The following is a 13683-nucleotide window of genomic DNA, read 5'->3' as shown; positions in this document are numbered from 1 at the left end:
CTCTCTCTCTCTCTCTCTCTCTCTCTCTCTCTCTCTCTCACACACACACACACACACACACACACACACACACTAGGATCCCCCTGTATCAGCCTCCTGAATGCTGGATTGCAGACACACCACCATGCCTAGGCCTGGTTTATGTTTTTGACCCTTATTTTGGCTTCTCGGTAGAGATTGGACTGGGTTGGGTTAAGATAGAGTCAGAAGAACACAGGAGAGCTATCGAATTCATCCAGAGATCCATTTTCTTCTCCACAAGCAACATTTGTGAGCCTTTTGGATTTAACATGCGGATGCGCAAACATTTTCTCACTGAAGCAGGCAAGCTGATCCTAGAGGCCATGCAGGACACAGGGCTGGAAACTGAGGCTACAAAATGAAGTGGTAGCTGATGGGTGCAGGAGGCGTTTCTCAGGCTGATCTCCTGGGTCCTGAGCCAGTTAGTAGAGTTGTTCTGTTTGCTAACAACTCCATGTCATTGCCCAAACCTCAAGGCAACATGTGGAAAGCCCAGGGAGAGGCGACCTCTTGCAACTGATGTCCCTAGGGTGCTAAGGAGAACAAAGAACATTCACATGACATTCCTCATCTGATGACCCCTGATGAGCATCATGCTGTTACTGACTCATTTAGATAGGTTTATCCTCCTCCTCCTCCTCTTCCTTCTTCTTCTTCCTCTTCCTCTTTCTCCTCTTTTTCTTCTCCTCCTTCTCCTTCTCCTCTTCCTCCTCTTCCTCCTCCTTCTCCTCCTCCTCCCTCTCCCCCTCCTTCTCCCCATACCCTTACCCCCCTCTCATCCATAGTATTCAGTTTTTTATTTCTGTGTATTCATTCAACATTTTTTTCAAACATCAGTCATGAATGAATCTGAGTTTCAGCCAGTCTCTGCAAGTCTCAGCTAGCATATCCAGACTACAGCATGACAAGGCTAGGAGGTGTGTGTGTGTGTGTGTGTTAAGTGTGATGTCTATAAATGTATATATTTATTTAAATGACAGGCTTTGATTTCACCGTCTTGTGAGTTAAAATGTTTATTAAAGTGACTATTGGAACAATTTAAAGTAACTGGGTTAGTCTGTAACACACCAATTTGATGAAAAGCCACCATATTTAAACTTGCTAAAGATATGTCAGAAAGGGCTGGAGGGATGAGCTAGGCTCACAACCAAAAACTATAGACTGTGCAGAAGGACAAGTTCGCTACATTCTTCCTAATCTCTGCTGGGCAGCTTCCCTTGAAAGGAATAAAATTTAATCTTGCCTGAGATAATTATTATTAGAGTGATTTTATCCAGCACAATTACTATTGTATCAGGCATAAAAGATTCTGTTTTCAAAACCCGAGGGAAACTGCTGAGCATGGTGGCACACATCTGTGCCAGTACCTGGAGACTGAGGCAGAAGAATATCCCATTAGACGTCTACCTTGGCTACATAGGCAGATCCTATCTCAAAAAATAAATAAATAAATAAAAAGAAAGAAAGAGGAAAAAGAAAAATCAGTGAATATCTGCTCGTTTTTGTTTATTAGAAGATATATCTATAGTCATCCTGTGAATATATACTTTCACTGTGTCTATGATGTTTTTATGATTGGTTCACCCTCAGACTTTGGGCCACCAAGATGGCTCAGCCAGCAAAGGCACTTCTTGTCGAGCCTAATGATTTGAATCCTTGGGACCCAGACAGAAGGAGAGAGAGCAACCTTCCTCAATTTGCCTTTTACCTCCACACAGACTGTGGCACATAGGCACGTGCATATAACACCTCTCTCCCTTGCCACCACCAAGTAAATATATAAATTTTAATGAAGAAATTCAGGCCCTCAAAAGCTGGGTACTAGTAAAATCACTCTTCATTAGCTAGAATTTCTTTCACGTTAGCTTATGATATTGGAAAGAAAACACATTTTGTGAATGGGGCCAGCTAGCTGACTCAGCAGGTAAAGGCAGGTGCAGCCAAGTCTGAGGATCTGAATTCGATTCCTGAGACCCACATAGTGGAAGAAGAAAATTGACTCTCACACCCACGTACAAGCTGTGGCAAGTGTGCACCCACCCCTAAATACACAGTAAAAATAAGTATATAAATAAATGTCATAACAAATGTTATTAGTTAAGATTATTTTTAATTTGGATGGTGTTTGAACCACGGGCTGACTGATGCTTCTTTATGCACGCAGATAAAGGCTGGTGGTGGGAGAATATGATTGCGGCGCTTTCTCTGGGACACTCCCCCATCAGCTGGCTTATCCGCAAAGTGAGTAGCTTATAGTGCAGACTCCACCCGGACCCAAACTCGTCTAAACGGAGTGACCACGCTGCACAGCTTCACCTCCTTCACATGATCCCTGTCCCCTAAGAAGAAGCATTGTCGTGTTTTCAGATGCATCTGTGTTTCCCTAGTGAACATCAGTGATAAAGCTGGATACTGCTTAGCGGTAACAAGGGCAGGCAGGTTTTCACCAGCTCTGTACTATTGCGATAGAGACAAGAATCCAGTGTGATTTGTACACAGCTCAGCTCTGATCTGTAAGAGGCACCCTGCTGCTTTAAAGGAAGAATAAAGGGATAAGGAAGGGGGTGAATGGAGACAGAGAGAAGACACACGAAATAAATGTAAATAGAATAATAAAAATATCTCATCCTTCCAGCAATAGTTACCAGGCTGGGGAACTCGCAAGGCCTTGTCAGGGTCTTGTGGCTTCTGTGCCATGTGAGAGGGCCTTTGGAGACCCTGGCTTCTGAATTGTCCTGTCATCTGGTCCCTTTCTTATTCCTGTGTCTTAATAGGATGGTGACTATAAAATTTCTTCCTCTCAGAAAGTGACCAGGAGTGGTTGTAAAGGTGGATGGGGTGCCGCAGGGTGTTCTTGGCAGTTCAGTTTAGTGAAGGAGCCCAAATGGGAGTGGGGAGTTGTAAAGTGACATCTTCGCCGCTCGCATGTCTTCACAGACTTAGTCTGTCTCCTCATTCTAGGGTCACAGTGCCACAGTTCCAAGCCATTGGCCTGGAACTCAGTCCCACAACCACTCCACAGCCTGCAGCCGCTCTCACAGTGCGACTGCTGGTCTCTTGGTCCTCGAGCTCTTGCGCTCCAGATGGGTTCCCTGCTGTGGCTTCCTTCATTACTTCACCGTGCCAATGGTTGCCTGGTGACATCTTTGTGTTATTGGAAAGTTTCTTGAGAGCGAGAATGAGATCCTGGCTCCCCTCCAGCACATCGCCTAGAACAGAGCAGTGTTCAAACAGTGGCTATGGGGAGAACCAATGTGGTCTATCTCCTACCAAGGCCAGCGGAGGACTGGCTGACAAGCTGTCCTAGAGAAATCCCTGCTGCTGTTGGAAATTCCTCAGCCAAGGCTGAGGAGTTAGTCACTGTTGTTTTGTTCTTCCCTTGGGAGTCCCCATGACAACAGGATAAAGCCAGAGGAGTTGCAGGTTACAGCCATGGCTTAGCATAAAGAGGCTTTGCTTTGGAATGTGTTTGTCCTGCAATATGGGCCTTTCCCTCGGATGAGGTTGTCAATACTGGTTTGTCTTCTTTTGTTTAGACCCTGAGTGAGTCAGAAAGCTTTGAAGCAGCTGTCTACACTCTGGCCAAGACTCCCCTCATTGCTGATGTTTATTACATTGTTGGGGGTACATTGCCCAAGGAGGGAGTAGTCATCACCAGGGACAGAGGTGGCCCGGCAGACATTTGGCCTCTTGACCCTCTGAATGGAGAGTGAGTAGAATGACAGTCTCTTTATCTAATCTGTATTGGCTGAAGTAGGAGTTATGTTTATAGTGAATAATTCTCCTAAATGTCGCTGGGTAAGACAAGTTAATGTCCTCTACTGCAGGTGGTTCCGAGTTGAGACAAATTATGACCATTGGAAGCCTGCACCCAAGAGGGATGACCGAAGGTAGATTCTTTTGTTTTTTTGTTCTGTTTCATTGAGACAGGTCCTTATTCTGCTAGTGTGGAACTCACTTTAAAGCCTAGGCTAGCCTCAAATTGGGAGTAATCCTCTTGCCTCAGCCTGCCTGGTCCAAGGATCAGAGGCATGATAGCAAGCCCTACACATAGACTTCTAATGTTTCTCATGGTCAGGAGACTGTCCCCTTCCTAGAACAGAGAAAGGAGAGAACTCCAGGTGCCCTCTCCCCAGGGCCTGGACGGAGTGTGGAGGAGCAGTGGGGAGGATCTCTTAGTAGTTAGTATTGGCTGGAGGGATGAGGTTAGCCCTGGCTCCAGGGTCAAGGAGCACTGGATCCTATCGTGGACTCTGTGGGGCCACTGGGGCCTTTGCTCAGCTAAGTGCAACGGAGGGCTAACTAGTGGGCTACTGTTGTAAGGCTTTATTTGGAAGGAAGTCATTTTCCATAAACCAATTAGCCAACTAGCCTGCTAATACAAGGGCTTGCATCACCCTTTCTAATGTAGAAACCTATGAGTCATCAGGTTACAGAAAGTAAGTCTACTTCACTAATCTCTGCTGCCCCGCACGTTTGGCAATAGTTGATTTCTGCAGCAGCTGCCCCAACTATCTTGAGCATCAGGTTGAAGGCGCCCAATGGAACGGACACCGCTGCAGTGGGACCCGGCAGACACAGGGAGGAAGCTTAGGAGAATCTGGGCCTCGTGCTGGGCCTCGCAAAATGACCTCTGATGAGACTCTGGGTTTCCAAAAGCACCTGATGACTGTTGCCCATTTTTTTGTAGAACACCAGCCATCAAAGCCCTAAATGGCACAGGGCAAGCTCACCTCAGTCTGGAGACCCTCTTCCAGGTAGGTAGCTCTTCCAATGCTTACCTTACCTGGGTGGAAACTTCCTCTGAGATTAGGGAAAACGTTGCAGCAAAAGTTCTATGCTACTGAAAACATTGTAAAAAGCCACGTGATGTTTTCTGAATTTGGCTCTATGTACGTTAGGGTATCTGCCTTCACCTGTTTGTCTTCATATTGAAAGAAATAAGCATAGTTTTAATATGTTCATTGTTTTAAAAGGAAAGGACAAGGGCTGAATTATCCTGAGACACACTGAAGTGTTAAGTGGTTATATTCTCTTTTTGTATATAAAAAGTGTGTCTGTGTGTGTGTGCGTGTGTGTGGTGTGTGTCTGTGGTGTGTGGTGTATGTGTGGTGTATGTGCATATGTGGTGTGTCTGTGGTGTGTGTATGTGTGTGGTGTGTGTCTGTGGTGTGTGTATGTATGTGGTGTGTGATGTATGTGCATATGTGGTGTGTCTGTGGTGTGTGTATGTGTGTGGTGTGTGTCTGTGGTGTGTGTATGTATGTGGTGTGTGATGTATGTGTGGTGTATGTGCATATGTGGTGTGTCTGTGGTGTGGTGTGTGTCTGTGGTGTGTGTATGTGTGTGGTGTGTGGTGTATGTGTGGTGTNGTGTCTGTGGTGTGGTGTGTGTCTGTGGTGTGTGTATGTGTGTGGTGTGTGGTGTATGTGTGGTGTATGTGCATATGTGGTGTGTCTGTGGTGTGTGTATGTGTGTGGTGTGGTGTGTGTGTGTGTGTGTGTGTGTGGTGTGGTGTGTGTGTGTGTGTGTGTGTGTGGTGTATGTGATGTGTGTGTGTGGTGTGTATGGTATGTGTGTGTGTTGTGCATGGTGTGTGTGTATATAGGGTGTGTGTGTATGTGGTGTGTGTGGCATATATGTAGTGTGTGTGTGGTGTGTGGTGTATGTGTGGTGTGCATGTGTGTGTGTGTGGTGGGTGTGGTATGTGTGTGTGGTGTACATGGTGTGTGTGTGTGTTTGTGGGTGTGTATGTGGGTGTGGGTGTGTGTGCATGGTGTTCATGTCACACCATACACAAAGAGGACAAAGAACACTTTGTGGGAGTTGGTTTTCTCTTCCTACCATGTGGGTTCCAGGGGTTGAACTCCGACCCTCAGGCCTGGCAGACTTGGGAACAAGCTCCTTTACCCACTGAGCATCTCCCAGCGCCACTGGTTATATTCTTAGACGTCCTCTGTGTGTGTCTCTTCTACCTTTTAATATTTTCATACTCTGATTTCTTCCTATGCAGGTTTTATCCCTGTATCCTGTTTATAACAAGTAAGTTACACGGTCAGCTTCACCTTTCACCAGGAAAAATGTTACTGTGGCCAGGAAGCCCGAGGTTCAGACCAAAGGCCCTGGCAATATCAGCCTCCAAAAGCTAGCCCAGCCACCTGTCCTACATGCCAGTTAAAGAGACATGGATGGCCTGGGGAAAGCAGAGAGAGGAGGTTCAGTCAGCACACTGGGAAGGGCGACAGTAAAGGGCGCTGTGAGTCAGAGCTGCTCCTCTAGGGACTGCAGGCTGCATAGAGGAAGAATGGATATCCAGAGGAGCTCCTCCTGGTGAGGACATGGTCTGGCTGCTCACTGTCCCCATTCTGGTTCTGCAGGGTTAAACCTTGAAGCGTGTTGATAGCTTAGGTAAGCGCCAGTTTCTAGATGGGCACTCCCTGACAGATGAACGTGCCTGTGCGCAGAGGGGAGCAGTAGAGAGCAGTGGTCCAAAGCGGGCTGCAGGGCTTTAGACTACTTTTCAGTTACCTTGTTACAACCTCACACACAACCTCCTGGCTTGGGGGAGGGGGTGGTTATGGGGAAGTAGGGGTGGGGATAGGGGTCGGGGCCCAGAGAGATATCCTGGAGGGGGCCAATAGTGAGCAAAGCAAAGGGGACAGATGTTCTAGTTTGAGGAGGGGGAGGGGCAGGTAAACCTATCACAATCAGAGGAGGAATTCAAGCAAACTAACCAAAGCCAAGAGGATGGGGTGACCTGGATAGTGGGGGGAGGTGGGCAGTGGCATGTTTGCCCCTCAATCTGCACAGGGACTGTCTTCATGAGTCCCTGTTAGGACTAAGTGTTTGTCACCTTAGTTTCTGCTCCCCACTCTCATGCCCCTCCCCCTCCTCCTCCTCCTCTTCCTCCTCCTCTTCCTCTTCCTCCTCCTCTCTCCTCCCCTCCTGCTGACAGCTCACTGCCATATTTCTCTTTTCATGTATCTATTCTTTTGGTTTTTAGAACTATTGTTAGTCAGGTGGTGGTAGCCCACATCTTGGGAGGCACAAGCAGGTGGATCTCTATGAGTTCGAGGCCAGCCTGGTCTACAGAGTGAGTTCCAGGACAGCCAGGGCTACACAGAGAAACCCTGTCTCAAAAACAAAACAATAATAAAGGTTTTAAGAAATATTGTTTTTATATTATTGTTGATATTAGTAATTATTATTCCTCCCTCTTTTAGTCTGTGGTCTTGACTGTGGCAGTGTGTGAGCTAGGGCTTCTCTGGCCTGGAGATTTTACTCACATACTCTTCTAAAGGGAAGGCCACAGGAAGCTTGGTTTGCTTTGAAGGGCGGCTGTGCAAGAAGTTGGGAGGGACCCCTATCAAGCAAAGAACAGGCATCGGTCCTGCTAGGGGTAGTTCCACAAATGGGCTGACTGCCACTCACTACCATAGCGTGAACTTTGAGGAATCAGAATCTAGAAGTCTGATTTGGCTTTCAATGGTGTTTCAAAATAGGAAGACAAACCAGTTAGACCTCTTGGTTTATGTTTTAAACATTCTGCCTCTTTGCATTCTTACCCTGCATCCTTACCCTGCAACCTTGTCCTGCATCCCAGGAGATTCGGGAGAGCATCATATTAGCAAATGTGACTCATATATAAGAATTTGTCTTGTGATTTCAGCTACACAATTTATACTACAGTGATGAGCGCTGCCGAGCCCGACAAGTACCTGACCATGATCAGAAACCCGAGCTGAAGGTGAGCAAGTGAATGAGTGTGCCCGTGCTGTGAAGAATTTGACAGTTTGTCACTGCTTGGGTGGGGTGGCAAATGCTTCTCACAGACAGTGGTGACCTCCTTAAGACTTAAAAGTACATTGTGTATTCTGACAAGCATTTAGCATATGATGCCCAGTCAGGAGGTATTTTATTTTAAAGAGTTTATATGACACTGAACTCTCTCAGCGTCTCTGCCCAGCGCCCCTTAACAAACCCTGCTCCCAAGGCCAGCTGTCACCTGCTCATAGACAGAGGGAGGGGCAAATATTTAGGAAGACTGTTGTGTCTCCAGAGCAACCGTGAGGCCCAGTGTCTTTGAGCATCAGAAGGCAGATCCTGAAGGCAAAGGACCCCTATAGAATTTGCCTGAAGGCACCAGGGAGCCCACGGGGAAGGGAAAGACTAAGGAGACAGCATCTCTTTCCTGTGTCCCTGAACGCCACCTCTGGACAGCACCAGTTGTCAGGGCTCTTCTGCTCAAGTGTCTGAATTGTTAAGCCTGGCCTGATGGTTAGGCCAGTCTTTTATCACGGGGATGTAAAAATCATTCCTGTTTGAATTGAAGCGTGTGTGCGTTTACTTCCCTACCAGGTGATGTATTGTCAAAAAGCTGCATTAGAAGTCTAAGACTGGAAGGACTGTCCCGTTTCCTGAGCAACGCAGGCTCCCTCCCTACAGAGCGTTTCTGCCTGTGGAGGAGGAGATCTCTCCGCACACACATCTGGAGGAAGAGGAGCACAGCCTCCTGTCTTGATCCTCCTGACTTCCTGGTCCCCTTGAGCTTCACTAACAGCCCACCTTGGCTTGAACAACTCGCATAACTGTCTCAGAGGTCAGGCTGCACCCAACTAGTCACAAGTGTCCTGTGATTCTATGTTCACACTCCTGCTTGTCCACTGAAGAAGGGACAGGACAAGATGGCTGTCATGTGGACAAACCCAGGTTTCTCCTAAGGCTGGGTGAGGCTTAGTGGCAGGGTTTGCGCCGATAGATAGATAGATAGATAGATAAATAGATAGATAGATGAATGAGAGTTTTCTCTGAAGAGCCGAGACCTCTAATTTGAGTAAAATTTTCTTGAAGATATGAACTCTGACTTTTGATTTTGTGTTCCCATTTAGTAGAAACTAATTTTTTGTAAACTTCTAATGTATTTTTTAATGTGGGCCTTATTAAAAATAAAACTACTTTCTTACTACTTTTGAAAAGTATATGACACCAAATAATATCCTGTCATCGTTTGTTAATAAAACGTCAAAAAAAATGCTAGCTGCACTTTGGCTACTTTGTGGGTTCTTTTTTCTTCCACCATTCAACCCTCTAAAGACTAGATAGGAGAGAGAAAAGGATAGAGGGGGAAGGGGTGATGTTATCACTAGACTACTTCCTGCTGATTACGGGTGTCAAGTCCCTTGGGGCAAGTTTGACCTTTGCTGCTGTCAGGATATCTAATTTCTTCTTGTTGTTTCTACTTAACAAGCCACAACCAAGCAGTCAACTAACAACCCACCTTTCCAGGCTCTCGAATTTATATATCCTCTAAAAAGTCCCCAGAATTCCAAACATCACACAGTTACAGAAAATCTGCCTCTGCTAGGGCATGAGGCAAATCATAGTCGTCTGCTACAAAGCAGCCCTGTATCCTAACATCTGGTGTTGTGTTTTATAAAAAGATAAGGAGAGGAGGAATGTGTTTGGTGGAGGTGTCGTCAGGTGTGGGGGCAGGGCGCTCCTGTGCAGGACAGGGAAAGGCAGAGAGAGAGAGAGAAAGAGAAAGAGAGAATAGAGGAGTATAGGCCAGCCATGAACACATGGAGAGAGAGGGGGGAGGGGAATGGGGAGAGATGGGGTAAGGAGAGGGAGCAAGAGCAGGAGAGCAAGAGAGAAAAGAGGGGTCAAGCAGCCCCTTTTATAGTGAGCCAGGCACACCTGGCTGTTGCCAGGTAACTGTGGGGCGGAGTCTAGACAAAACAAAACAAAACAAAAAACAAAAAAAACACCGACATCTAGGGTGAAAACAAAAACTTATCCATATAATATTGCTGTGTTTTAAAAAGAAACCGGAATTACAAAATTCTCACTACAATACGCTGTCAGGGAGAATAAAAAATCTGCAAGGCATTGAGTGTTGTGTTCTGCCTGCTTACCCTGAAACTGTGAGCTTCTGCTTTTACATATAGTTTATTATTTATATTTCCTACTGGATGTAGGAAAGGGAACTGGGTATACACTCTGAGGGGATTCTGTCCCTTGAAAAGACATGATCTCTCAATCAAGTTTTGCAAACAGAAGGAGCCTCCGTGTGGGCTGAAGGAAGCACCCTTTGTGACTCTTGTAGAACAGCTGGAGCATCTGGCGCCCTGCAGCTGGTCTCTGTGGGGTCAGCACTCTCTTGTTTCTGGGTTAAGGAGCTCAGGCTTGTCAGGCTGGCTTGGGGAATGTACCTCCTAATCCAGAAGAGTAAGAAGATTTAGGACTGGGGGGAGGGGTCCTCCACCCCCAATGAGAAGTGCCATGCCACACTCTGCAGACTTGCCTCCAGTCCCCAGGCCTCATTTGACCCAGGGTGTTGCTGCCCATGGCTTGAAGGTGGATATTGTGATTGTCACATGGCACTTGAAATGCATTGCCAGGGTAGTCGGTGTCATCCTGCTCCCTGAGAAGACAACATCAGACAAAGGTTAGACCTGACCCCAGCAGGCAGTTCCATCCACCAACCGTGAAGACAGATGGTGATCAGACACATGGGTTAGGTGCCTGCCTCCTCGTGTCTCAGAGTCAGCTAAGCTCCTGGAAGGTAAGCCCAGACTTCCCAGCCCGTGAGACAGAAATGGATGAGACCATGAAGTCAGCCAGTGAACTTAATATGGGAGGGAAAAGGTTTGTTGTGGGCAACAGAGAAGGAAACATAGCTCCCTCCGTCTCCTGGAGCATCCTCAAGGGTTCCCTGGGCCCTAGGGACCTCCATCCAGGCAAACCCAGGATGTGTGGCTTCCATGAATGAAAACCAGTATAAGCAGAGTTGCATAGTAAGTACATTTCTAATGTACATATTAGGCCCAGGGGTTAATAGAGAGAGGCACTGTGGGGAAACAGTGAGACACTCCCATGCATGGCTGTAGCCTTGTGGATGAGCGTCAAACTTAAGTGTCTTTACAGCAGGTTTATATAGGATTTTAGTAGTTTTCAAGTGATCTCTCTAAGGGTTGCTAAGAATACCCCCAGGACAAATGACAGACAGACAGACACACACACACACACACACACACACACACACACGCGCGCGCACACTTTTACTTTACATATATAAATGTTTGTGCATGTCTGGTGCCCGTGAAGGTCGGAAAGGGTGTTGGGTTCCCTGACACTGGAGTTATAAATGGTTGTAAGCCACCACGGGGCGGAGGAGGTGCCAGGAATTGAACCCTGGTCCACTAAACACACCACACACTTTTCAACTACTTTTTCAATACTGCCCAAAGAGTATTGTAACAAGACAAAATATTGAAGACTTTTTCTTAGTAAACAAAGTTATAAGGTGGGTTTGTAAGAGGCACTGTTCAGGGCGTGTTCAAGGTTATAGGTCGCTTTGGTTTTACATAAATCAATTTATTTACCCTTGATCTCTGTAGGAATTCATGTATCATTTTGGCCTGAGTAAGGATTGCTTCTCTGTTGCCTCCAACACCTTTTGTGAGAGGTCTGTGGAAAGCACAGAGTGCCTTACTAGGCAGCTGCAGACCAAAGACGCTAGAAGTTTCCTGACCCAATCAGAAGGACAGGCAAGCCAGGCCCCAGGACCACAGGCCATTTTCTTGTCACCTGCCCCACACTTATTTTTGCCTATCACTGTCATTCTCTCTGTCTTTCCCTCCTGCTTCCGTTTGGTTTGGGGATGAAGGTCAATCAGAGAAAGCCTCTCTTGGAGAGGCTGCACTCGTGTTTTCTGGATTTCAAGTCCTGATAACCTGCTTTCCCTCTACCAATTAGGCTGTTAGTGAACAGAGCAACAGATTGAAAAGAACGTGGTAAGGTCTGGCTGACTTGTCAAGTTCCAGAGGGACGGGAACCTCCCTCACAGAGTGGCATAATGTGGAAGTCACCGTGACTTATGACTTACAAAGATTGGGTCACAGCAACCTCAGGCGTGGCAGCTATCAGTCACTGTGAGAGGAGCCAGTTCAGTTCTGTGAGGCTCCTTCAACCTCATTTTCCAGGAGTGTGGTGTGTGTGTGTGTGGTGCATTGTATGTGTGGTGTGAGTGTGGTGTGTGAGTGTGTGTGATGTGTGAGTGTGTGTGGTGTGTATGGTGTATATGGTGTCTGTGTGTGTGTTATGTGTGTGTGGTGTCTGTGTTTGTGTATGGTGTGTGCATGTGGTGTATGTGTGTGGTATGTGTGGTGTGCTTGTGTGTGTGTGTGTGTGTGATGTGTGGTATGCTTGTGTGTGTGTGTGGTATGTGTGGTATGTGTGGTGTGCTTGTGTGTGTGTATGTGTGGTGTGTGGGTGGTGTGTATGGTGTGTATGGTATGTGGTGTGTGTGTGTGTGTGTGTGTGTTAGTGCACATGTGGTGGAGGCTATGGGTTGGCATCATTTGTTTCCTTCAATCTTTCCAATCATTCTCAACTTCATGTTTTTGAGACGGAGATTCTCTTGAACCTACTAGCACTTCCTGTCTCACCTAAGATGCACCCAGTAAGCCCAGCCATCTGCCTGTCTCTGCTCTCAGGAAGCACCCAACACACCTGGCTTTTTACATGGGCGCTGGTGACCCACATGGGTGCTGGTGACCCACATGGGTGCTGGTGACCCACGCTCAGGTCCCTCAGGCCTTGGCAACAAGTGCTTTACCTCAGAGTCATCTCCTCAGCCTGCAGTTTTTACTCTCAAGTTGTTTCTCTTGAAAATTATTTTATTTTTCCTTTCTGTCTATATTTTTTAGTGACTTCTAGAACACTCTGTTAGTCTATGTGACATCACTTTCTCTTGAGTAACCAAACGTAGGACCTAAATTAGTTACAGTTCCTTTCTTATTTTTCTTCCCATGTAAAAAATTTGAAAATATACCATGTGTTGATCTCATTAATAAAGGTTATTTTAAAAATATCCATAAATTAAAAATTAAAATCTTCCCACTTAGTAACCAGGGTCATTTTTTTTCATTTTTGCTTAGCTTTTGAGGTCAGATCCAACCAGGCTCATTTAAGATGGCACGGGCGTAGGCAAAGCCCAAGTCTCAAACTGTGTGATAGCACATGCCTTTAATCCCAGCACTCAGGGCAGAGGAAGGAAGAATATGCTGCGGGTTGGCCTGGAGTACAAATCAAGACCCAGTCAAGAAACAAAGAGGGGAGATTGGGGGTGGGAAGAGGAGAGGAGGGGGAGTTGGCAGCTGGAGGGAGCAGAGCTATCTCAGTCCTCAGACTCGTTTATCAGTTTAAGAGCGGGGTTGGGGGTGTACAGCCTGGTCTTCGCACGCTTGGTCTGTGATATGTTGATGAGAGCACACTGGGCATACAGGTTTCTTGTGTGATTCATCTGGGGACATTTTTAGAGCATGCACAAATATTACACAAACAGCATATCATGTGGCATAGGTCGCCACTGTTTTTATTATGACATAATGTATCTGGTCGATTCTGTATGGAAATTACCTAAAGCACTTTTCATTTTATGGGGAGAGATGTTTTATTAGATTTTTTTTTTTTTTTTGAGTTGAAGCTTCACTATAGGCCAGGCTAGCCTCAAGTGTGTGGTCTTCTCAAGTACTGGGATTGCAAGCATATACCATCATGCCCTGCTCTAATGCTCTAAATTGTTGAGGTTGTCATTTAAGAAAACTCCTAGTCTGTGCTTTTCTTTTCATTCTTTTTCTTTTTTTCTTTTCTTTCTTT

General features: G+C 46.3%; 2 protein-coding genes across 2 annotated transcripts in view; both read left to right on the top strand.

Annotated features, from left to right (window-relative positions):
* Positions 1 to 9053, top strand: part of Naaa (N-acylethanolamine acid amidase) — a 20926-nt gene extending 11873 nt beyond the window's left edge. Inside the window, exons 5-11 of the mRNA XM_021163253.2 lie at positions 2186 to 2262; positions 3558 to 3730; positions 3849 to 3911; positions 4712 to 4778; positions 6035 to 6063; positions 7691 to 7768; positions 8380 to 9053. Of these exons, the coding sequence (XP_021018912.1) occupies positions 2186 to 2262; positions 3558 to 3730; positions 3849 to 3911; positions 4712 to 4778; positions 6035 to 6063; positions 7691 to 7766 (485 nt within the window). The 3' untranslated portion in view covers positions 7767 to 7768; positions 8380 to 9053. The remainder of the gene's footprint in view (positions 1 to 2185; positions 2263 to 3557; positions 3731 to 3848; positions 3912 to 4711; positions 4779 to 6034; positions 6064 to 7690; positions 7769 to 8379) is intronic.
* Positions 9054 to 10349: 1296 nt separating this feature from the next.
* The window catches only part of Ppef2 (protein phosphatase with EF-hand domain 2), a 32468-nt gene continuing 29134 nt past the window's right edge, over positions 10350 to 13683 (top strand). The window contains exon 1 of the mRNA XM_021163683.1: positions 10350 to 10585. The gene's annotated coding sequence lies outside the window, so the exon portion shown is untranslated. The remainder of the gene's footprint in view (positions 10586 to 13683) is intronic.

This window comes from Mus caroli, chromosome 5, assembly GCF_900094665.2.
Source record: "Mus caroli chromosome 5, CAROLI_EIJ_v1.1, whole genome shotgun sequence".
Lineage (NCBI taxonomy): Eukaryota > Metazoa > Chordata > Mammalia > Rodentia > Muridae > Mus > Mus caroli.
Note: the sequence above shows the minus strand (reverse complement) of the source record. Positions and strands in the feature narration are given on the sequence as shown.